Raw genomic sequence first — 26,942 nt, 5'->3', positions numbered from 1 at the left:
TGATCAGTCAAAGCCAGTGTTGGTACACTTCCCCTCCTCTTGCCAGAACGACTGGTTCAGGAATGGCCACAGACACAGTCTGGGCTAATGAGAGCTGAGGAACGGTTTGCTGGGTTTTAAGAACTTTCTTAAAAGTTCTTAAGTTATCTCTTTCTTAAGAGATAACTGTTTGAAGAAACCCTCTTCCATTTTTTCCGCATCAAAGAGGGAGTATGTAGCACTAAGAACCGACATCACCCAGCTGGGGCCACAAAGGGAAGCCAAGTCGAGAGGAGGATGACCCCATGGAAGGCAAAGCAGAGATATAAACCACTAATTCTGGGGATACGATCAAGCCTTTGAGTCAAACCCACTGGTAGACTGCCACTTGTGCAAGCCAATAAACCCCCTTTGTTGTGCAAGAGTTAGGGTATTCTGTTATTTCTAACTGAACACATCCCAATAGAAACATCATTCCACCTACAGCTGCTCCTGCCCTTTCTGTTTAAACAGGCAAACCATTTTAAAATCACATCTCTAGCCTTGTTCCAGTAGAAACCAAACCACAAAATTATTAACAGTGAGGAACTACGCTCACACCCTCTGAGTTCCCAGCATTTTGTAGAGTATATTAATGCTACTTCAGGGGGTTCCAAAATAATCAAATTTAATCCCCAAATACCTCTGTAGAGTATAGGCTTGATGGAAAAGTAGCTCCGAAGGATAAACCTGCAGTGTCAACTTTGCTGGAAAGGACTTTTTCTATGATTACAAAAAAATCATCATAATCCTCTCTGCTCATGTTTCTTACTCATGAATATATAAGCACATGACCTGTCGAAGGGGCCACCGAACAGAGACTATGGAAAGAGCTGGTAGGAAAACATCAGTAAGATGCATATTATCTAGATTTACGTACAGCAATGTTCTTTCTAAACACAACCACCCTTTCTACCCTCAAACACACATAGGTGACACAACTCTTTACCTAAACCACCTAGTTTGTCCAAGGAATTCATCCAGTGTCACATCAAGTGAAGACACTACATTGTGGTGTTAAAAACACTGCCACACTTCAATCTCCACTATACTCAGAAATTCAGTGTTATAACTTCCATATAAATGCAATCCTTAGAACTGTGGTATCACAAAATCCTTATCTTGATGATTGCTGTGGGTAAAATGACGAATCCAGATTCCCATAAAGCCTCAGTGTTCCCCATCCTGTTCACTGAAGTGCTAGCTACATGTCGCTCTTAGTCTGAAAGTACCAAATTGCAAGTGTTTAATTTTAATGGCATCTCAAAGAGCCTACCTAATGAAAACATATTAAAAATTCTAATAGGCGTTTAAAAGTTTTATTTGCTAAATTATATCATGACTCTATAAATTTTAATGATGTTCAATTAGATTATGAAGAATTTTCAAATATTTGACTACCCTTCATTCTTCACATTAAAAATGCATTATCTCTTTCCCTTTTTCCCTTTTTTCCATTATCTCTTTTCTACATGTAGGTATACTTTCCTATTCTACCAGAACTCATTTGTTTAATGAATACACATTTATTCAGTGTCTACTACACGCCAGATATTAAGTTAAATGATAGAGATGCAAAAACCAGAAAGGTGCTTGCCTTTAAAATCAGTCTCATATGTAACTAAATAAGAAATGTGACACGTGCTATAATACAGGCAAACACTAAGTGCCAAGAGAGCAGAGAAGGAAGGTGTAACTATGCTTAAGAGTTGGGAGAAATGTCAGAGTAACTTCAAAAGATAGTGGACATGTGAACTGGGTCTTAAAGGATATATAGGAATTTCAGAAAAGGTGAGTAAGAAAATGTCACAGAAGTATGAACGTGTATGGGATGTTCAGAAAACTGTGATATGATGAAAGTAGGGGGAAGGGGGAAGGCGAGTGGGAAAATATGAAGCCGGAAGGGTTAGCTGGGGCCTCATACACCACGGGAAGCAAGCTGACCTTTACCAGACTGATGGGGAAATAAGACAAGTTTCTGAACTGGGAAGTGATGTGCAGTTACAATGTATTGGATGAATCTGAGATTTTAGAGGTGAGGGGTAGAGCAGCCCTCTTTTTTTTGCACGTTTTGCAAACGAGCCATGGAATGCCTTTGTTCCAGGGTATCTTTTCTAGAATGTTTGAGGCAAGTCACCTTGGAAGAGGGAGGAGAAGGCTCCACCCAGAGCAAAGGGCAGGCAGGTTTACTCTGCAGCGTAACTGACGCGGGCTCCCCAAGCTCAGCTCGGGGTTCCTTTTCTGTAACTCAAGCAACTGCCTGTGCAGTTGTCATCCACCCCCTTGACATTGTCCTGTGACAACTGGGGCTCAGGGAATTGGCACAAAAAAATGTTCATTCCCCAGCTACAGCCATTGCGTTGAGTAATAAACTGCCCCACTTTACCCTAACTGCAGGCTAACTTACTGGCTTGCAAATACGGGTAAACTCTCAGACCCTTCACTGTTTTTGACAGGAGACAAGTAAAAGTTACTGCAGGTCAAAAATAACGAGGACTTGTTTGCACAGAGCCCACAGGAATGCAGCAGCATAAGCCACAGCAGCTCAAACTGCCCTTTACCCCACCTCGCTTCCCTGTAATTGCTCACTACTCAGGAGTGGTACGGCTCATGGTCATAAAGATTCTTAGCTTTCTTCATCGCTCCCATAGAGAACAACACCCTCGGGAAACCTAAGGCCAGTTTTTGAGTTATCTTCCAGGCCCCACATTGCGGTGGCTCAACTGACCCACCCAGACCCACACCGAGGAACTGACACAACTGGTCTTGGGACCCGCACCCCAGAAACAGACTCGGCACAAGAAGACAATTTCTATACCCCTATGGTTCCACGCCAAACCCAGCCAATCAATTAGCAGACCCAAGTGCCCAGCCCTTTGCCCAAACTATCTTCTCCCAAATTCCCAAAAATCCTTTCCCCCAAATTCTCGGGGAGACAGATTTGAGCAATTCCTCCCGCCTCCTCACACGGCATCTGAGATGTTAAACCCTTTCTCCACTGTAACCCCGGCCATCTCAGTCTCAGTGTATTGGCTCCCTCTTGAGCAGCAGGCAGGGAACCTGGCTGGGCTGTACAACATAACCGTCGCCTGCCCAGTGTCAGGCATACTGAGAAGCTGTCAAACGCAGAGCTCATGAAGAACCGAGAGGAGAATGGAGGAGATCCCTGATGAGACGTAATAGTGAGGACATGAGAAGGGACGAACTCCAGAACGGAAAAGGAAATATTTAATACACATCCATATAGAGGCCCCTCACCTGCAAAAACCGCACCCTGGGTGACTTTCTCCTCCTTTAACCAAATGCAAATCTACGTGCTCTGGCTACCTTTCTCACTCAGAGATGGATTTTAATACTAAACATCATTGGGTTTAGTCCATCTAAACTAATTATAAAACTGTTGTAGCTATTATGCGATCATTTTAAATAGACATAACTCAGGTGCCTTGAACCCAATCATTCTTCTTACCCAGCAACTCGTACAGAGAATTCAGAATGGATTTCCAAGACTCCCCGGCCTCTCGCCCGGCGACGTCAGCAAAGTGTGCCGCGCTGCTGTAGACGTGCAGTCGGTCTATGCACTCAAGCACGAGATTGATCATTCCCTGGAAAGTTAAAAAAAAAAAAAATCACCATCAGAAACTTTCATTCTGCTCACAGACTAAAAAATACTAAGTTGATTTAAAAAAAGAAGTCTGGCTTGAAATACTTCTATTAATCATAAAGAAAATTGTGATCATTTATTCAGAGGACAGGAAGAAACACATTTGCATGTGAAGTGAAATGTTCTTCAAATGGTTCAATTGGATTTTAAATCCTGAGTATCATTATCAAAGAGGAGGGGAAGAACAATACGAAAATATGGACTTTATACTTACAGTATTCTAATGTTAAGTAAGTGGGAGAACAGATCCTCATTCTTAGGCATTATTGTTATTAAAGATAAAGTAAATTAAATAAGAGCTCATGAAAAGACAGTTTTAAAGCAAATCAAAAATTCACTATAGAACTTTGTAAGATGCAGCCTAAATTTGAAATTATTCTTCATTTTTATTACTATTGCTCAGATCCAGGTAGTCAAAATAAGGCAAAACTCATAAAAGCAAGAACTATAAACCACTGACTAATAAAATTAACTTATTTCACACAGAAAATTTTTTTTTTTTTTTTTGAGAGACAAGGTCTTGCTCTGTTGCCCAGGCTAGAGTATAGCGACTCTAGAGTATAGAGTATAGCTCACTGCAACCTCCAACTCCTGGGCTTAGGAGATCCTCCTGCCTCAGCCTCCCGAGTAGCTGGGACTATAGGCATTACTACCACTCCTGGCTAATGTTTTTATTTTTTGTAGAGACGGGGTCTTGCTATTACCCAGGCTAGTCTCGAATTCCTGGGCTCAAGCGATCCTCCTGACTCGGCCTCCCAAAGTGCTAGGATTACAGGCGTGAGCCACCGTGCCTGGCCAACAGAGAATTTAAGAGGCCCTATGGACCTAAGAACATCTCTAAGTCCCCATCGAGATTGTCTCACATGATAAATTAAAAAGAAAAACTAATCTAAATTATTATTTTAAATGTTCACAGCCCAATGTTTAGTTTTACTTCTTCTGGATATTAAATAAATGCAGTACAGTAAACAGTCCAACAATTTGACATATGTGAAAAGAAAGGTTCCCAATAAACCACTCCCTGTTGTTATTCTAGGTTTATTTTGACAATTCCTTTGCTTTCATGCCATTATGGTTGTCAGATGGGTCATTTCCTTCGTATATACAGTAGGAAAGTCCTCAAAAATGAATGTCAGTTTCAAGAGCTTCTGATGGGATATTAAAAAAACAGGTTTAAAACTGGAAGGAACATAGATTTAGAGATTATGGGACCTCAGCAGTGCCCTCTAACCCTTTTTGTTAGGTACTTTTACAAAGTTACTTTTACCCAGAAAGAGTCGTTATCCCTCATATAGAAGAAGAATGGGAACCCTTGCTGGGCTTGCCTGATTAATCTCGTCAACCCTGATGGCCTCCCATTGAAACTCTCAAATCATGGTACTAATTCTAACACGAGCATTAGGACATCAGAAACATGGTTTGGTCTTTCTTTTGTTCTGTATACAAAATATGACACTTGAGCTCTTTTTAGCAGTGGAGCTTTTGGTGAAATGAAATCATACATGGAAATGTAATACATGCAAAAGGGAAAAGTAGAGGTGCTCTGCCCAAGTAGGGTGTCTGGAGCTCAGCCTCCACAGGTGGCCCTCTCTTGGGTAGCTTCCACCCCAACACAAAGCTCCCTGTGGATCCCCAGGCATTTCTGAAATCGCCCTTTATAAAATAAATAAAAGACCGTAGGGTGGGAACAGCAGTAGAGGCCTGAACTCTGCAAAGGTATAGACATAGTTAAAAAAATAATAATAATGCATATTATATATAAAAACCAGCCATTGTTTCTTAGCTTGCTTTTCTGTAATTGCCTACTACTCAGGAATCACAAAGCTCGTGGTCATAATGATTCTTAGCTTTCTTCATTGCTCCCATAGATAACATCACCCTTGTGAAACCTCAGGCTGGTCTTTGAGATATCTTCCAGACCCTGCATTCCACTGGGCCCACTGACCACCCAGAACAGTGGCCCAAGGAATCAACTCAACAGGTCTTGTGACCTGGGAACTGACTCAGCACAAGACGATAATTTCTGCTTCCTGACCCCGTGAGTTCATCCCGGCCAATCAGCAGACCAATTGCCTAGCCCTTTGCCTGCCAACCTATCTTCAAAAACCCTTTCCCCCAAATTCTTGGGGAGATGGATTTGAGAAAGTCCTCCCGTCTCCTTGCATGGTACTTGTGCTATTAAATTCTTGCTCTGCTGTAACCCCTGCTGTCTCAGTGTACTGGCTTCCTCTTGAGCAGTGAACCTAGTTGGGCTGTAACGTTTCCAAGGAGCCTGCAAGATCCTGCTGAATAATTTGAAAACCCCGATGCTTCCTGAAGTCTGCAATCATATGGACACTTAAAGATTCCATATTGATATAATCAACATGGAGCAAACTGTAGTGCTTACAAATGACCTGGATAAAGGCTGAGCAGACAGTAGATGTCTCGTGCCAGGGAACTGAAAAGCTTCATCTTTTAAAATTAATATTCATGGATAGCAACTCAAAATAATGTCCAGATACCTCCAAGCCTGGTTTCCCTGTTCAGTAGCATATCTGCTCCTCTACAGCTCAAAAGGCAAAGACGTCAAATGAATCGTCCCCCCACCCCCAAAAAGTTGCTTTCCCAAGAGAACAACAGAAAAGCAATAAAATGAGCGTTGGTACAAAGTCACCTCTTCCTGGAAGAGATTCTGCCGATTCTTTAGGGCTCGTAGTCTGTTCTGTTTGTCTTCATGTTCTAAATGCTCATCTGGTGGGTGGAAGTAGCCAATAAGATCCCGCAGACTTAGACTTACAGACTCTATGGGCAAGTCTACTGTGGAAGGCTTCACCTTCTTGCTGAGAGCATCAAGGCCCCTAAAATAAATAGCAAACGTTTCTCTATGTCAGTGATTCATAATTTTATTATTTTCCTTTCATAGATGATTTCACAGCATTTCTCCCTTCTCCCTATACCACTGTAAAACGGACACGTAGAACAAACAGACTGCAAAACAGTAAGGAAATTAAAGATCTAAACAATACTATCAACCAATTACATCAAACTGACATTTTTGAACACTCCACCCAACAAGAGGAGAATACACTTTCTTTTCAAATACACATGGAACACTTACCAATACAGAACTTTTTTCTGAGTCATGAAACAAGTCTCAATATATTTCAAGCACTCAATCTTACAAAGTATATTCTCTGACTACATGGCATTACATTAGAAATTAGTAACAGGAAAATCCCCAAATATTTAGCAACTAAATAATACATTGGTCAAAGAAGTCATCAAAAGGGAAACTGAAAAACAGCATATCAAAAAGTGTGAGGTGCTACTAAAAACAATTTTTTAGCATTCAATGCTTATATCAAAAAAGAAAATTCTCAAATTAATGATGTCAGCATTCATCTTATAAAGCTCAAAAAAGAATAAGTTAAATCCAAGGCAAAAAGAAGAAAAGAAATAAAAAAAATCAGAGTGGGACTCAGAAAATCTTTTTATGGTTAAATATGCATTAATATAACCATCTTATTTTATCATGATAGGTATAATGAATGAGTTTCATTCAAATAACCTGGCCAAAAATTAACTTTCAAGATTTAATGAAGGAGCAAGTATATAATTCAATATTTTAATCATAGAATCTAAATTTCTCATACTTGGTTCTCTATCTCATCAGATAAGTAATTGTCAAATTTTAAAATTTTTCTTCCAAATCACAGACACTACTTGAAAAAGATGAATCTAGTCTTGAACAAAGAGCAAATATGCTAAAGCAAATCCCATTCAAGATGAATTTTAGTATCTCAGCCACCATACAAAATGTAACTTATGGTGTACTATCACCACATTAAGTCTAAACACTGATTTAGTAACTTCCTGACAAAATACTCTTACAAAACAAATCATCAATGTCTTCTCTAGTATTAAAGTAGGTAGTGCTACTCAAAACTCTACAGAAGTCAAAGTGAATTTAAAACTGTCCCTCGTATTTGAAGAAGTCAGCACTGATCAATATGATTAAATAGAAAATTGACTATTTTAAATATTTATGATTAATTTCTTCCATCCTTATCATGGAACTGATTGGTTATAATAAAGAAGAATTAGTGGAAAGAACAAGGCTAAGCTTAATTGTTTCAAAAAGAAATTATAATTTTTAAGTAGACTTTCTTGACATGACTAATTTTATACTGTATTAAAATGTAATAAATTTTATTTATTATAAGAAATATTACATAAAATGACACAAGAATAAATACAAATAGTACCAAAAAGTAATACAGGAAATAAATAAAATATAAAAATCTGACACCCCATCTTTAAGCCTTACCCCATCTAATGAGGCTTAGGATTTAGATGAGGCAGAGAAATGCGACAAATACTAAGGATTTGAGATTTTTTTTTAATGCCATAAAGCCAAAAATGATTTATTTATTCAACTACTATAAAAATGACTTTAATATTCTTTTCTAAACCAATAAACTTGGGGAAGTATTTGCAATTTGTATAGGAGAAATGGAAATTAGTATCTCTAACATAACAAAAGCTTATTAACAGCCTAACAGAAATATCTACAAATAGTAGGGTAAAACAAACATAAAAAAATAAACCAAGAAATACAGTCAATAAAAAATTTTCCCCCATCAAATTAGCAAAGTTTAAAGAGGGAGATGAAATGAATGACAGGTCAGACTATATGCTGGTATGTTACCAGAAAACACTTGTTCCAGAGTTTGATTTAGTTTGTAGATATGCAATTATTTCAATTATTAGGTGGAAAACCTCAGTTATTATAAGAATCACTTTTTTAAAATACAGATCAAAAATCACCAAGTACGTGGGCTTCATTACCCTCACTGTAAAAGGAAACTGAATAGGTCCATCACAAGGAAGAGTAGTTATAAAATAATCCTAACCTATAGCTATCTGTTACAATCACACATCCAATTTCTAAAACCACATTTCTTTTTTAAAATTTCATTTAAAAGAAAGACATAAAATCATCTAACTAGCACTTCCTAATGTTCTGCTGACCTACCTAACTGTATGAGACTTACCACCATAGCGTATCTTAGAATTGTCTATTTGTAAATCCAATAAGGAAATGAAAATGAAATATCAATCAACTACAACAACAAAAGAAAAAGTACCTTATAAATCTATTGAAAAGGAAGACTGTGCTCCGGATGACTCGTGCTGTGCGTGATTCTTCATGCTGAGATCTAGACAAATTTAAGCCGTCATCCATGTGGCCTTCGTGGTGCATAATGGCCTGTGAGAAAGCAAAAATAAGGCCGTAACTCCCAAGAGCTCTTTCCCAAACTGGAGTTAAGGAGCTGTACACTAAAGCAGGTGAGGCAGAACAATAAACAGAACCAGAGGACAGGCAGAGTGGACTGCGAAGCTGTTGTGTTCAGAGAATACGCACAGGTTCCTACACAAACTAGCCATTCCATCTATTTATCTAGCTATTGTCTAAAAAAAAAATCATTCAATAAATGAATTGAGTTGAGCAAAACGAACAGCAGAGCCTATTCATGTATCTGGGTTCAATTACTGATCCGTAGCCTAGGCAAACTCGGGACAAAAAAGCAAAGCAAGCATGACATTGGCACACCAGTAATACAGGAGTTCCGAACATAGACTGGTTAAGCAACCAGTACTGAAAGATGCTTCTAAGGCATCATTTTCATTTCTTTTGTTGGGTTTTTTGTTTTTGAATTTTCTATGAAAGTATAACGTTAGGAGAGAGAAGTGTAAAAATCTTAAATGACAAGCTCAGTGATTTTCACAAAGTGAACACACCTGTGTAACCAACACCCAGCTCAAGAAAGAGAGCATCACAGGAACCTTCAAATCCCGCCTTATGCTCCCTTTCTATTCCTATCTTGCACAACGCTCGCCGCCTTCCAGACTTTTAACAGCATAGATCAGTTGTGTACCATTCATATATAACAGAACCATTTATACCCATTTGTGTCTGGCTTTCTTCATTCAACATTTATAGCAAGGTGATTTAATACACCTGCTCAGGTGTACTGAACTAAATTTAGCAACTGGAACTATAACTATAAACCATGTAGAAAGCAACGTAAAGAGGAAGTCCCACACCAAAATCAATGAGACATAGATACATCTATTCAAAAGCAATGTGCTATGCTTAACTGCCTTCATTAATACAGAAAAAAATGACTGAAATGAACTTATACTCATTTTAAGACTCTAAAAAAAGAACAGCAAATAAACTTGAAAAGTGGAACTAATGAAGATAAAAAGGGAAATTAATCAACTAGAAGTCAAATAAAATACTAGAAAGGATGAATAAACCCCAAATCTTTGAGACAATAAATAACATGAACAAACCTCTCATAAACTAGGCTAAAGACAGAGAGGAAGCAAAACAACAGATACTTGGAAATTATAATAATATAACAATGTGTGCAACTCCATGGCAAAAAACAAACAAACAAACAAAACTGGGCATTCCAGAGAATAGGATAGATTCTTAGCAAATTAAGAATAATCTAAAGGAATCCCCCCAACTAAGTAGAAAATTTGATTACACCAGTTTTTTTAGAAAAGATTGAAAAGATAATTTCAGATCCAATTATTTAAAAGACATGAGACTAGATGGTTTCACAAGTAGGCTTTGACAAACCTTCAAAGAACAGAAACTTTTAATGACAGACTAATCTAGATCAGGGCTTGGCAATCTACAGCTCATCACCGGTTTTTGTACAGCCCATGACCTACGAATGGCTGAAAAAAGATCAAAAAAAATGATATTTCATGACAAGTGAAAATTAATAAACATGAAAATTATACAAAATTTAAATTTCAATATCCATAAATAGAATTTCCCCTATGAATATACATACAATAATTCTAAAAAGTATTAATCATATCTAGTAGAATGTCAAAAGAATAATATCCTATGGCCAAGTAGGGTTTATGCTATGAATTTAAGGATTCTTTAATAATTGGATGATAGGTAACTTATTTATTTTATCAACAGGTTAAAGGACACTAAAACATGATTTTTATCTCCTTTAATTAACAAAATTCAGCAATCATTGCTATTTTTTTAAAGCTAAGTAAAACAGGAATAGCAGGAGATGACTTAAATATGAAAACAATTTGAATTGTCCTCAGGATCAGGATAAAAGAAGACCTTCTATCCTGAAGTGAAAATTCACTTCAGAAAATATGCCAAGATGAATAAACACCCAGAATAGAATAGATGAAATGACAGCAAGCTGAGATAAAAAGGTGACCTGGTGAGATAACAAAAAAAAAGAAAAGCAAGAAAACTAAAATTTCAAAGGCACTGAAGGGGCTTAGGCAACAGCACCAAAGAAAACAATCTGAATGCTTTGGAAGACACACTTAAGAAGCAAAGTGTAGAGAAAATGTCAGAGAGGTAAGAACATTGAGAGAGGAGGAACTTGTCCTGTTCCTCAGAAAGAAACTAGCAAACTAAAATGGCATGAAAGCAGAAACCAAAGACAGGGTCGAGCAATACTTCTCTTAGTTTTAAAAACATCTAAGGGTGCTGATTATAGATCCTTGGTTCCAGATGCATTTCATAATTCAGAGTTCTTCGGGTATTTTTTTAAAAGGTACCATGGCATGTAACTGTGTATTTTCTAACACCACAGTGGTTTCTGGGTACCATTCCATAATCAGTAAATTTACATTTCTGCAGCAAAATGTGAATATTCACACTAAGGATGATGATGAAAACTAGGAATAGTGATTCAGAAACTTTTAAATAACCACGTTTTATTCATATGAAATAACCACAAAGTCTCCCCATAAGATGTAGTACGTGGTTCTAGAAGTACTAAGAAGTTTATAGTAGAGAATTTAATTTGATTATCTCTTTTATGGACTATAAAGTTAGTTTCACATGTTACTTCACTAACGTAATCTAGACTGTTTAGCTTTTCACTCACACTTGGCAAACTGTTCTAGAAAGGCAAGCTTCCGGTTAGCCTATGACAGAGAATGGAAGTCCCATTCTGACTTTCATCCACGGTTAAGGAATGAGATCATATAGTGGCTGGGCCTAGAAGAAGGGATAGATGGATCGAAGGAAGGAAGGAAAGAACTTGAGCAAGATGAATGAAGGGTCAGGCAAAAACAACTGCCTGAAGCCACTTGTTTGCTGAGTGCAAAGGTCAGCTGAAAACAGCTGGAAGTTGTTAAAGAAATTAACAAAGGGTCCTGATGGATGTGTCCTTGGAAATAAATATTCCGGAGGAACTTAGCTGAGGAGGCCATTTTCTCCTTTAGATTTTGGTCTCTCCCCTTCTCTCTAAATACTATATGTTTCCAATAATTATTCACTCCTTTGCTACTGAGCTCAGGAGGGAAAAAGTAGCCACAACAGATCACAGCGTAATAAGAACCCCGGCGTTACTGGAGTGGACTGAAGATGGGGCAGCCAGAGGTGAGATGAGTGACTTGGTTTGTCATGGTAGGGAGACTGGATTTCTAAGGATGGAGCAGAGGGGCCTGAGATGAGGTGCACTTAGAAGAAAAAACTGTCAGGGCGTGGTGCTTTGGTAAACTTAGCAGAATGAGACAAGGAAACAGTGGACACTCTTGGTACTTAATTCGATATAACATAGTTGAAAAGATAGGATATAAAATGTGCTTTAGTATTTGCAGTACACCAAAAATCAATTTATTCCCAACTTGTAATGAAAAGCATGTGATGTAGAATGTGGTGTTAAAAATTTATTTGAGCGGAACATGAGCAAAAAAAGGTCGAAGACAATTGTTCAAAGCTTTTTTGTTCTTTTGCTTATTGTTTTTTTTCCTTGCATTTTACCACTTAAGCATACATGATGGGTGCAATGCGCATGACCTGGGGAACAGACACGCCTGGAGCTCTGACTTGGGGGGAAAGGCGGTACAGGAGCAAACGTATGTAACCTGCAATTCTGTATCCCCCATAACAAGATGAAATAAAAAAAAAAAAAAAAAAAAGAATACAGTGACTCTGAGAAAGGGGAAAGAAATGAGATAAGTGTGAAAATTGAAAAAATAAATAAAAAGTTTTGATCAAAAAAAAAAAAAAAGCATACAGAATGAGGACACAATACCCAAAGACTTGCGAATGATTTTCTCATTGAAATTTACTTCCATCTTTACAAAAAATACAATCTACATGTTACCATTTCTACCAACATTTCTCCCACAACCATACATCATCTTCAGGCTTTTGATAAAAGCTATGAGAAAAATGTGATGCTAGATAAGAGCTCTTAGAGAGTAATATCTGAGTTAAGAATTTTATTTTTTCAGTTCTTTGTGATCTGTGAAATCTGTTTTGAACTTTCACCCTTCTGGTAGGTATTGGCATTGAAAAACATAGAATGCACTGTGGAAAAATCCAATAAAATCACTCTCATTCAATTAAAAATTAAAAGCCCAACAACAAAACTCATCTCCACCGTCACAAAGAATGGCAGTGTTTATCTTTGAGAGTGGTTCTGATCGGAAGGAGGCACAGGGAGGGGGGCAGTTCAGGAAGCTGTTTCTAAAATATGAAGCTTTGAATTCTCTAGAACCCATATTGTAAAAAGTTTTAAAATCAACATTAATAATACATTTAACCTAATATGTCCAAAATATTTTCATTTCATATGTAATCGATATAAAAACTGTTAATGGGACATTGCACTTTTTTTTTCTTTAAGACAGAGGCTTGCTCTGTGGCCCATGCTAGAGTGCTGTTTTACTGTCATAGCTCACTGCAAGCTCAAACTCCTGGGCTTCAGCTATGCTCCTGCCTCAGCCCCCAGAGTAGCTGGGACTACAGTTGCCCGCCATGACATGACACCTGGCTGATTTTTCTATTTTTAGTAGAGACAGGGTCTTGCTCTTGCTCAGACTGGTCTCGAACTCCTGAGGCTCAAGGGATCCTCCCCACCTCGGCTTCCCAGAGTGCTAGGATTACAGGCGTGAGCCACCATGACCAGGTGACTTTTCACATTCTTATTTTTTCATACTTTGTGTTCAAAATCCAGGGTGTATTCTAGACTTACAGAATATCTCAATTCAAACACTGAATTTTTATTAAAAATTCTCAGCTTTAGAATTCATGACATTTATACTTGAAAAAGTATATTCACATACCCAAGTTGTTTTGAACGTACAGAAAAATTTTCCGAAAACTTAAGCATAAGCTTTTATAAAATTAATTAGAATTAAAACTAACGATGTTGTTCCTTTAGCGCTAGCCACATACGAACAGCAAATAGCCACGTGTGGCTAGTAGCTACTGATTCAGACAGCACAGCCCTAGACCTAACTTCAAGTTCATGGGAATTACAAAGAGCAGAGGCAAGGGGGGGGGGGGAAGCAGTCAAACACATCCGGAATGTGAGGCATCCTATAACTAGCCTGGATTTTGATAAACCTCAATGGCACAGGGCAAGAACACAGTAAGGATCTGTTCTAGATTAAGAAACTGAACACATTCTCGTGGATGGGTACCAGAGAGAGAGAGAGAGAGAGAGAGAGAGAGACTGAAAAGGTATAGAAATAAATAATTACATGAACTTTGCATTCTGATTTTAATGAACTATAAAAGATATTGTTGGGACAATAAAAGAAATACAGATATGAACAGGATATTAGATGATGTAAAAGAATTATCATAATGGTGTGTAATGGCACCGTGGATGTCTCTGTGTGTGTTCGCAGAGAGAGAGTAAAAAAAGGAAGAAAGGATGGAAGGAAAGTCAATCTTGTGAACTATAATAATTGATGAATCTAATTGGAGGTATGTGGATGTTCATTAGTCTTTTAACTTTCTAACTTTTTTCATATTTGAAATTTTTCTAAATAAAATATTAAGGAAAAAAGAAAGAGGAAAGTATGATAATCTGGTAGAAGAATCACGTCCAAACATCATCATCAAAATAAAAAATTGCTTTAATGCCGAATCAACCCCTTTTGCCACAATTTTGAGTCCATTAGCTATTCACCTTACAAATGCTAAACCAGCTCACTATGGCTTATAATTCTGCAATGCTAATGCACTTGCAGACCAAGCTAACAGGTGCATGGGCGATCTCACCAACTCACTAGCACTCTACACCTTTGAAAATACCTGCTTTCATTTAAGAAACACTCAGTGAGCACCTGCTATGGTTCTGGCACTCTGCTAGATGCTAAGAATACAGAAATAAAAGACCTGGCTCCAGTCTCAGAGTCTTGTAATGGAGACAGTAAGTCACAAATACACATCTTTGTCTCATCCTTCCCTTTCTGCCCCTCCCCCTAGACTGAGAACTGAACTTAGTTTAACCTTTGGTTCATTGGCTTCTAAGGGCTTCAAAAAGTAGTTTCAGCAATTTGGACACCCAAATACAGAACAATATGGATAAACGTTACAGACATTTTGCTGAGCAAAAGAAGTCACAGACAAAAGTGTACATGCTGTACGATTTCATTTATATGACGTTCTACACCAGGCAAAACTAATCTATGGTGGAAAACAGTCACAAGAGCAGCTGCCCCTGAGGAAGAGGAGCAGGGATAACCTGGGAAGAAATCCTGGGCCGCTTCTGGGGAAATGGAACTGTTCCATATGGAGGTAGGTGTGTGGGTCACACCACTGTATCCATTTATCAAAACTCTACACTTAAGCATATAGATGTCAATATATATAAATTTTACCTCAAAAAATTGAAAATAAGTAATAATCTAGTGGAAGACAGCAGGGGCTTGGACATGCAACTGAAAGAAGAGTGGGAAAGCAATGAAAATATTTAAGGTGAATGGTGGAGACACAGGGTTCGTTAAACTGTTTACTTTTTATTTTATTTTGCATGCATCTGAATTTTCCATAATAAAAAGGTTTTAAATGCCAAATTCAGTTGCAAGAAATAAGGACTGCTTCACAAATATCGAATATCTACAAATATATTTAAATTTACGAGCCTAGATCAAAGACCTAAAAAGAGGAGTGATCATCTCATTATAAAGCTGGCACGGGGCTTGCAGAACTGTCTGCAGATCTCCACCCAAATCTCTGCAGAAGGCAGTACAGGGTTGCATTCGAGCCAAATCCCGTGAACGCAGCACTAGCCGCTAACTTCACTAATATCAGCAGCACTTGTCACTCTAAATAGATCACAGTGACAGTGCATAATCTGTACTGGAACGTAGGCAGAGATTATGATTAATACACGTATTGAAAATAAAAATGTCTGCCTTGCCAAGGCAGTCCTTTCATGGTTTCACATTTCTCAAAATAATATGCATCTTATGTTTGGTTCTGTGCACTGTGCTGCATGTTGTGTAAAAATATAAACATTCTAGAACCATGTACTCAGGGAACTCACAAATGAGGAGAGAGAGCAACAGAGAGAGACATGTAGCCTAGTAAACAAAACAGCACAAGGGGCGTATATAAAATTTAATAAATTATATACAAATATCATGAGAATACAATGGAGGAAGTAGCGGATAAGATGAGATAGGAATAATTTCTAAGCCGATTTTTAAATTTTATTCTTGGATGACAGATAGAAGTCAGGCAGACAAAAAATGTTTCCAAGGGTATTCCAAATAGAAGAAACAGTCTGTGCAAAGGCACAGGTGTGTAAAAACCATGCCCTTTTTTTTTTTTTTGAGGGACTGCAAGGAGTGTGCTGTAAGTGACATGCTGGGGAAATTGAAGACAATGTCTAGAAATCAGGAAAAGAATAGGAGAATGGGGCAGGCCAGGAAGGATATAATATCACCACCAAAAAGGGTGACCCGTGTCTTCCAAGCAAGGGGATGTCAGTGAAGGACCCAGCGGGGGCATGGAGGACACAGTGAAATTGGGTAGACTAAGCTAGACTCCAGAAGGTAGTATTGTGCATTTCTTCATTTAATATTTAAATACGTGAATCCCATAATCTTATATATCAGTGATGTAATGTTCACCTTACAAAAAACCCAAGAGTCTACCATAGTGGGATTTGACCGTTAGCATGTAAAATTATGAACTTTAGCATGTGGCTGAGTTGGCTACCTCTTTTTGACCTGTGTGTAGGTATTTTATTCATAAAAAATGACTACTACAAATTGTGCTTTTCCATTATATGACCTTACCTTACGCTGTATAGATCCCATTCTCACGGATTTCACATCCACAGACTGGTAAGTGAGCCACAGGCCTGTGTCTACATGCTGTATGTAACATACCGAGTCACCATATTTTATTTCAGATGTTCCCATTCCATCGACTTCTTTTCTCACTCCGACATCCAATTTTTCCTAAAAGGGGGAAAAAGATTAGCAAAAATTTTAAAAATACTAGTATATAACAAACTTTGCCTTGTTGGAAATACATTCCTTGAAAAATTCAGCCCTCAAAGTACCCTGAAATAATAGTGGTAAAATAGTCTATTCTTGTTTTTTTTTTTTTGGAGACAGAGTCTTACTCTGTTGTAGAGCACAGTGGCGTCACCACAGCTCACAGCAACCTCTAACTGCTGGACTCAAGCCATCCTCCTGCCTCAGCCTCCCACGTAGCTGGGACTACAGGCATGACTTTTTTATGAATATGTTATACATGGTATCTATACCTTTTCTCATCTAGTAATACAGCTATCAAAAATCCAACTTGAATTCACTCAGAATACGAAATATGGAGAAGGGCAATGAACCCTTACAATTTTCTAGTACTGAAAATAAATATAAGTTTTAAAAATAAGTTAAAAATAAAAAAGATGAGTCTTGCATAACATTCTGAAGATGCCTATACCCAGAAGAGTATATACTAACCTCAGAAATGCAAAGTCAAACCTTTATCTATAACAGGAACACAAAGTTTTGCCTAAGACACAAGCTAGTCAGTAGCTCAGTATAAGCCCTATCATCATGCTCGAGTTGCAAAAATCTTCATTAAATTATGAACAAAAATATATGATTATCATAAAAAGGTATTCAGTGGGGCTAAGAAGAAAGGGTCTGCATGTAAGAGTGGATGTGTAAATGTATCTTTGACAAAAATATTCTGGTGTGCTTTATCCTCATTGTGTTATACGACATCACAGGGTTTGTGCAAAATGTAAACCATCAATGCCTAAGAAAACAAGAAGGAGCTGGATGGATGTGTTTTTATGTAAGTAACCAAAGAATTATGAGCCAAGTGAAACACCTGGGCAGGTTTTAAGGTTTTTAGGAAATTGGTGTGTTGTTTTGTTTGTTTGTTTTTTGTTGCTTTTTTTTTTTTTTTTTTTGGAGAGTAAGGGATGGAAGGGAAACTGGGAATTTAGAAATACATGCAAAACATGCTCACATCATTTCTTTTTGCATTGCTAACATCAAAGGAAGGAGTTATCCCCATCAAAGGAAAGGTGATGGGGACATACTTACAGGAAACCCAAAATAGTGTTTTTGTCTTACCTTGGAAGACCGGAAGGTAAATGCTGTTGATTTTACATCAGCTTTCTCTTTGTCCATGAGTAGAAGGTTTTTGTCTTCCATGAGACTCAAGTATTTTCCTGTTGTGACATGGCGTAGTCGGAATGGCTGGCCCCATCTTATGTGGCTTCCACTCCACCTAATGAAAACATTTAGGGCTTAATCCAACAGCACCCAAAATCATGGCAGAAGTAGTGATTAAAAAATGGCATTGGGAAATATAGTTTTACCACAAACATAAACAGGATCTTTGACTATAATTTCCTAAGTACAAAGAAAAATTAGTAATCATGTGGCCACTGTAAACATTTAAACTGAATGCAAGCTAATTTGCATATTCACAATAAAGTCAAAGTAGTTCAGAGATAACATAATCTGAAAAAAATCTTTAAAATAATTATATTCCTTACCTATGCACCTCCTACTTTCCTATTTTAGACAGGAAGGCAAAATAGTATTAATCAAGAGTCACAGAGCAGAGCAAAATTCTCTCTTTAGTCTATTAAATGGTTGAAAAACTACCTGCTCTGCCTTCTGCCAGGTTGTTCCCCTCAGTGACACCTGGATTCTAAGAGACAATTAGCATCCCCTTTCCCCTGTAGCTGACCATAAGATCATATATTTTCTGTATACCAATCCTCCATAATCAAAGTGAAAACAAACTCCAAACTTTCCATTTCAAAACACAAACATAAGCAACAGCAGAGAAACACAATCAACACCACTTAAATGGAAGGTGTGCAGACGCTGGCAGAACAATCTGGAATGTAGTTACGGCTCATCAATCTTATTATTGACAGTAAAAATGAAGTCCTTTCAGGTTTTCAGAAGCTTTCGTGCTTTTTTATTTTTTACCAAAATTGCAACAAATTTAAGGCCTTGGCTCAAAAAAGAATTCATTTCTCTAAGCACACAATCATGATGTGTAGGTATCTCTAAATTTTGAAAACGTATTTGGAATCTGTTTTATAAAGGCAATAAAATATGTCTAAACCGCACTTATGTTGACAAATTATATATATTTATTACCTACATAGGCAATTATTAATGTATGTCATTTCTTTAATCAGTCATTTTTATAATACACAAAGTAAATATGTGCATATACTTAAAATCCCTTTCCCTAAATTCTCTGAATTACAAAATACATAAAAGCTATGAGTTTTTCCCTTTTTTGCCTTATAAGTCAATTTCTTCTTTCATTTCATTGAGATGCATTTCTAACAAAATTTTACTTTAATATTTAGCAAAAGTTTTAATATTTAGGTGGATTTGATCAATTATATATTTATATCAAAGAAATTTAACATTTCTAATTAATTAATGGTATTAATATAGAAGAATTTTTTAAAGTTACAGACTTACTAACATAAGAAACAAAAAATTTATGTATTTTTCTTGCATAGGAGAATGAAATGAACAAGAAAATCAGTCATAATAGAAATAATTTCAAGGAGAAAGACGCATAACATAAAGTTTTTACTGTTAAAGAAGATTTATTAATTTATTTATCTATTTATCTATCTTTCTATTTATTTGAAATGGGGGTTTTGCTATGTCCCAGGCTGACCTTGAACTCCTGGGCTCAAGTGATCTCCCACCTCAGACTCCCAAGTAGCTGGGAATATAGGTGCATGCCATCATGCTAGGTCAAGTGCTTTTAAATAAATGGAAACAGGTATCAAATCACAGCAGTACTGATACTCAATTGGATACTTTGCAAAGAGTGGTGTAACCATTTTATTTTAAAACACCACTACTTAAAACACACTGAAAGTTATATTCTATGCATGTATTTAAACTGATAATGAAATAAGTTCTATGTTGACCTTACAATGTTCAAGGATGTGTAAAGGTTTTCAAAATTATTGTATGAGATATATGAGCAAAAACAACTTTAGACTACTAAACTATCTTAATCACCATTAGAAAGGCAATAATCCCAAAATAAAAAGTCTATAAAGACACCTATTCTGTAATAAAATAGTCCCACTCCCACACATGCAGGCTATAATCCTAAATCAATAATTTCTTTAAAGCCCAATACAATAGGGAACAAATACTTTGAAAATTTATTGCTTTTAGGCAAAGGACTAATCTTCCAATTATTAAAAACAATCTAACATTTTAATTCTATTTAAAAATAGCCAAAACGACACCTTTATCATCAATATTGTATTTATTTAAAGGAACTAAAAGGTTTCAGATAGCTGTTTGAAGTCACCAGAAAAAAAAAATATATATATATATAAAATAAAAATTCTTATTACTATAATGTTTACAAAGCGACTTTTATTACAATCCAGATTTTTACTCAGCTATCAAGCTATTTTTAAGTAAATATAGTGACTGCCAGTAACGACTCCTGTCCTATTGTTCCAGTTTCCTCTGTTTTAAATGTGCCTTTGGAAGGTTAAACCCAGTCTGTCAGCTCTGAAACGTGCAACAGGCTTGCAAAGAACTTGTCCTGTCTCCAAACCTTACATCACTCTCTCCTCGTCGGCCTTTCTGCCAAGAGGTGCACGGTCTGGGATAGGATGATGTTACTAAAACAAATGAAGCTAAAGACAAAAGCAGAATCTACAAAATGATTGCTTATTTCTCAGGTTTACCAGCTGGTAGGCTTAGACTAAGAGAAGATAAATAAAGGTAGGTGGAAGGGAAAAGAAGAAAGAGAAACTCTCCACCACTTCCTCAGTGTTCCCTTTGCTTGTTTGTTTGCTAGCAATGACCATTTGACGCAGACACAGACAGAGGTCAAGAGCAACGCGGTAGTTAGTGCCCTTGGAGCATTAGGCTGTGTCCAGAAGTTCTACTTACGCAACTCTTAGCGTCTCTAGTCTCCACAGGGAACGTGCATGAACAGATATGGCACCGCCTTCAAAATGAACAGTTCTGTTTAAACAAACAGAAAAAAGCCCTTTTGAGTTGAACATGTTTCATTCTTTGCGCTCTTATTTTTCAAGTTAATTAAAAGAGAAAAGCAAATGGGAAAGCACATGGATAAACAGTCAAAGTCAGACTTTTTGGTCGGAGACAATATAGCTGGAAATAAAAATAATCAAAATAACAGTAACAGTGATCAATGTAAGTTTGTCCTGAATAAACACTGATTTAATTGATTTAAACATATTGTCTCTTGTCACTTTCTCCCTTTAATCTCATTCATTCAATTCTTTCTCTCCTTCTCCTCCCCCCTTCCCTCTCTGTTTTTCTCCCTCCCTCATCTCTCCCAGCAAATACATTTAAGTCACTCATCTAACTTAGGTCCAGGAAAGTACTCAGTTATCAGTTTAAATATAGCTTAATATATTATTATTTCAACACATGTATATAATTACTTGCAGTTCTAAATTCTGTTTCAGATACAGAAATCATTTAAAGCAATATAAGAACACCAAGTCTTAATATCTTAATGTAGAATTCTACAAATTATATCAAAATATAAAGAAGAGTCACAAAAAAGGAACTTATTTGGATGCATATCACATGCACCCAAATTCTAAAACTCTCATAATTGGTTAATGTGCTCTACAAAATGCTGAGTAATTTATGTACATTATCCAAATTGATCTCCATGCCGACCCTTTGCAATTGTTTTAGGGAAACCAAAGCTGATTCACCACCCTGTTTCTTTCTCAAGTATTCACAATTTCCCTCTCCGTAGGATCCGTCTCATCATTCAAATAAACCCAAGCCTATTTTGTCTCAAACGTAACAATACCATGTGTGCCCACGTCTTCCCCTCCTCTTTTCTGACTCACTGTTGCTTCCTGTCAATTTCCGGTGTGCTCCAAACTTGCTTCCAGACCCACTTCTCCACTGAAACAGATTTTGCTAAGGTCTTCAAATGATCTTCACGTTACCAAATCCAATGGACTTTTTTTTTAAACAGCATGGAAACTCTTACTGTCTTGACAGTTTTTCTGACACCATTCTCATCTGCTTTTCCTTCTACCTGTCTAGAAATTCCTTCTCATTCTAACTATTTTTATTGTGAAACTTTTCAAGTATACACAAAAGTAGAGAAAATATTAAAATAAACCCCCATACAGCCAGCACACAACTTTTACAATGATCCACATAGGGATAACATTGCTTTATCTATAACCTCCAGGTTCCTCTCCACATACAACCCTTAAAAAATTATTTGATATTATAAAATATTTAGTCAGTGTTCAAATTTCCCAAATTGTCTCACAGACGTCTTTTTTTTTTCTTCCTATTGCTTTTCAAATCAAGATTCAAACAAGGTGCACTTAACTGGTTAGGTGGCTTAAGTTTCTTTTATTCTAGAACAGCCCTACTTCCTCTTTTTTTTTTTTTTTTTTTTCCTTCTTGCTATTTATTTGATGAAAAATACTCTGTGTCATTTGTCCTAGAGGAATTTCTACATTCCTGATATGGCCTTTATTTGATGAAACATAGTCTGTGTCATTTGTCCTGGAGGAATTTCTACATTCCTGATATGTGGCCAATTGCACCCCCATGGTATTTTTTAACATGTACCTCTAAATGGGTAGCTAGATCTAGATATCTAGAAGCTGTTCAAATTTCATTTTTTGGCAAGGACATTTCAAATATTTGTGTTTGTACTTTTTATTATATCACAAGAGTTACACGGTGTCTAGTTGTCTATCATTTTTGTTAAAATTGATTAGTAAGTTCAGGATCACCCTGATCCATCCATTATGACCTAGGAGTTTAAGATACACCAATGACCAGTGTCCACAGCAGTGATTTTCATCTTGGATGTGTAGCCATGGGAATAGCTTTTAAAAATCTTTATGCTGTGATGTCACCAATGACCAATTAAACACATTTGTAGTTAGGATTTTTAAAAAGTGTCCAGCTACTTGTAAGGGGAAGCCAAGACTTAGAAACCATGGTCTAGGTCAGTTTCTCCATAGCAGCACTATGATGGTTTTGGCTGGGTAATTCTGTTGGGTGGGCTTTCCTGTGCATTGCAGTATGTTTACAGCATCCCTGGCCTCTAGCTACTACATGCCAACGGTAGCCTCCCACCAACTGTGACAACCAAAACTGTCTCCAACATTGCCAAATGTCCATTCGGGGACAAAATCATCCCTAGCATAGAGCCACTGATCTGGATAAATGGTTCTCAATCTTTAGTGAGCAGAACCCCTCAAGGGCTTGTTAAAACCCAGATTGCTTATTTCACTTAACATGATGTCCCCTGGGCTCATCCATGTTGCCAGGAATGACTGGATTGCATTTAATACAGCAACATTGGAGGAATAAACTCTAGCGTTCAGGATGACTATGGTTAACAATAATTTACTTTAATTTTCAACCATCTAAGAAGAAAGAATTTTGAATGTTCTCAATACAAAGATTATAAAGGTTTGAGGTGATGAATATGCTAATTACCCTGATTTTTATCACCACACATTTTATACATGTATCAAAATATGACATTGTATGCCATAAATATGTACAATTGTGTGTCAATTTAAAATATGAATTAAAAAGCCCTGATTGCTGGCCCCATCTCTGGAGTTTCTGATTAAGTTCGAGGTGAGGCCCAAGAATTTGCATTTCTAACAAGTTCCCAGGTGAGGCCCAGGCTGTTGGTCCACATCTTTGGAGCCACTGGGGTAGACCCATTATTTCATTAAGGCAGCAGTACTTAACCTTGGCTGTGAATTAGAATCACCTGGGAAGCTTTAAAGACTCCAATTCACAGATAACACTCAGACTAATTAATTACACATTTATAGATAGATACACACACATACACACACACACACACACACACACACAGATTTTTTAAATATATCTGACCTTCAATAAAAGTCTACTTGACCACAAAAACAAACCTTTATCAGATTTTTTTAAAGCAAAAATTTTTACTCATATTTTCCAATCATAAACAATACAATTTAGAAACAAATACTAAAAAATGAAAAAAAGTAACAACTTGGGATATTAACAAACTCTCCTAAATAATTCATGAATCAAAGAGGGATCAAAATTATACCCTATCTTGAATATAATGAAGAGAAGAACACTTTATAACAAATCTATGATTCACAGGTAAATTCAAAACAGCCTGAAAGCTCTTAATTATTAGAATAAAAATCATGAAAATAAACTAAAGAGTTGCCTGAAGAGATCAAATGAAGAACAAAATAAACCAACAGAAAATAGAAGAGGTGACTCTATGATGTACTGTTAAGATAAATAAGATGCAGGAATGCAAATGATGGACATTTCCTAAAAAACAATAAATCACTCGAATCTATCATATAGGGCTGGGCACCGTGCCTCATGCCTGTAATCCTAGCATTTTGGGAGGCTGAGGCCAGAGGATCGCTTGAGGCCAGTTCGAGAATAGCCTGGGTGACAAAGCGAGATCCCTGTCTCTATAAAACATAAAAAGCAACAAAAAATTAGCCAGGCATGGTGATGTGCACCTGTAGTCACAGCTACTCAGAAGGCTGAGGCAGGAGGATTCCTTGAGGCCAGGAGTTTGAGGTTGCAGTAAGCTATGATGATGCCAGTGTACTCTAGCTTAGGCAATGGAGCAAGACCCTGTCTCAAAAAAAAAAAAAATCTATCATATATATGTATATATGCAGCCATATATCTGTGTGAGCATGGAGAAAGTTGTTGAATAAAGAATATCAAACTGCACTCTAGCCCAGGCAACAGAACGAGAGTCTGTCTCAAAACAACAATAAAAAAAAGAACATCAAACCATTAATATTAATGACATAACAAAAAGGTATAGAGAAATTAAGCTTGAAAATTAAAAAATGGTCTCTAAGATACAAATAGCATGAATAATGTTTATGTAAAGCTACACATATTTATAAATAATAAAGCATATTAAGAATTATCATTAAAATATTTACTCCTTAATAACTTCATTTAACAATGATCTTTTATTATTTATCTAAGTAGAACTCTAATGGTATTTTTCATTAAAATTTAAAAACACAAATATAAAGTCAAAAGGAAAGTTGGATCCTCCTTCCTACTTGAAATACTTTTAGCTTTATCCTAAAGGGCCCTATGCCTTGAATTACTTCTCTTCAATTTTTTAAAATGTTTTATTGGCAGGTGTAGAGAATCTGATGACTTCTTTCAATTACTTATTGCTGATTGGGGAATCTTTGCTATTTTATAGAGTTTCCCCATGGCACGTACAGAACATCAATGATTATCTAATCACGTCTTCCTGGGCTATTTCAGACTGGAAATTGGACGCACAATACCAAGATCCTAAATAAATAAGAATCTCTGTCCATCGTAAGTGACTCTGACAGCAAACTCATTTAGAAATCAGTCCACCTGGAGGAAGACACTTGCTGGGTGAAGGGACTGTCTCTGTCCCCCACAATGCACCTCAAGTACCCAGCCAGAGTCCAGAAGCACAACCGCTTTACAGACCAAGTTCACTAAATGTTATTGCTATCCTTGACCTCAGACAACTAAATGATCATCTTCAGGGCAAGTGCCCTTTCCAACAGGAAGACTGAGACGGGAGGAAGATCTCTAAAAAATTAAACAGAAAACTCAATTTAAAGAAAAAGAAAAAAAAAAGGAAAGAAAGAAAGAAAAAGAAATTAAACAGAGCAATAGCAGCAACAGCACTTTTTGAGCTGCTCGGCACAGGGGATTTTAGTGCCAACGGCCCCAGTGATGCCAGCGTTCAGGGGAAGATCAGCAGATACAGAAAATACAAAAGTCCTCACGCAGCACTCGTTCACTGAAGACTAGTTTGCAACGTACCAGCTACTAAGAAAAAAGATAATGTGTTAAAAGAACTGGGCATTGGTTTTTTTAACAGAATTTTTTTAATGAAACTTCCACCCCGTAAATCAGAAAAAGTCACAGTCACTGTAATTTCACTGAATAGGAATTTTTAAAATATGCACATGTAATAATAGTCTGAGCTTGTTCAACAGGACTTCGAGAAAGTCTGGCCTCGGGCTGTAAGTTATGCCTCCATGACACATTATCCCCCAACCTGATACATTTCATTAAGGAACTCATATTTCAGGCTGATCACATAAAACTGCCTGCAGAGGCCCTTTAAGGTTATTCTAAGTACAAATTCTTCCTATTATATCATTAGTTCCACTCATAACTATTATAATATCGCCCACCGAAAGAAAAGTAGTTAGTTATTTTTGCATTTTGGGCTATAAAACACAATTTAAGTCTCATCTCAGTTGTCAAACCACTTGTTTCTCAGTAAGGAGCAGGCGCTCTGACAGCCAGGAGACTGCATCTTCGGAATTGGAGGCCCAGAAAAGACCAGCATTAGCATATTAATAAAAGCACAAATCCTTACGAGCTCTTCGCAGCCTGACAGGTTGGCATATATTTATAATAAAATTTTAGAGGATACACAATTCTAATTAGTGGACTTTAGTACAGAATCATAAAACACATTATTAATAAAAGATTCAACGCCATAAAGAGACGCCTCTGCCCTGAGTGGAAGCTGCTTTCTCTCATCGCGAATGCTGGTGTGACACCACAGTTATCAGCTCACTTTTTCTTGCAGGGCTCCAAGAAGTTGATGACTCACTTTCGCATCTGATTGTTAACTTTCTGAAGATGTCACTTCCTTGTATGAACTTGTGCAACTTGCTGAACTTATCTCTGCCTCGTGTTCCTCATCTGGAAAATGGGCATGACCTCCACTGGGTTACTGTGAGGAAGGAATGAGTAATATAACCCACGTCGAGTGCTTGGAAAAGTCCTTGTGCAACTAATATTAGCTCTGAGGCTGCAGATGATGATGATGATGGTGATGATATAGTCAATCCTTCCATACCAGGAGTTAAGGACTCAACAGTGTTTGCCTGAA

The 26,942-nt window shown here is 37.0% G+C and overlaps 1 protein-coding gene across 1 annotated transcript in view; it reads right to left on the bottom strand.

Moving 5' to 3' along the window:
- RYR2 (ryanodine receptor 2) overlaps positions 1–26,942 on the bottom strand; it is a 467,985-nt gene that overhangs the window by 284,571 nt on the left and 156,472 nt on the right. The window contains exons 11-16 of the mRNA XM_069484586.1: positions 20,918–20,992; positions 18,080–18,236; positions 16,781–16,945; positions 8,812–8,933; positions 6,339–6,522; positions 3,488–3,623 (exon numbers count right to left, since the gene is read on the bottom strand). Of these exons, the coding sequence (XP_069340687.1) occupies positions 3,488–3,623; positions 6,339–6,522; positions 8,812–8,933; positions 16,781–16,945; positions 18,080–18,236; positions 20,918–20,992 (839 nt within the window). The remainder of the gene's footprint in view (positions 1–3,487; positions 3,624–6,338; positions 6,523–8,811; positions 8,934–16,780; positions 16,946–18,079; positions 18,237–20,917; positions 20,993–26,942) is intronic.

The sequence above is a fragment of the Eulemur rufifrons genome, chromosome 11, assembly GCF_041146395.1.
Source record: "Eulemur rufifrons isolate Redbay chromosome 11, OSU_ERuf_1, whole genome shotgun sequence".
Lineage (NCBI taxonomy): Eukaryota > Metazoa > Chordata > Mammalia > Primates > Lemuridae > Eulemur > Eulemur rufifrons.
This window is presented reverse-complemented; position numbering and strand designations above follow the sequence as displayed.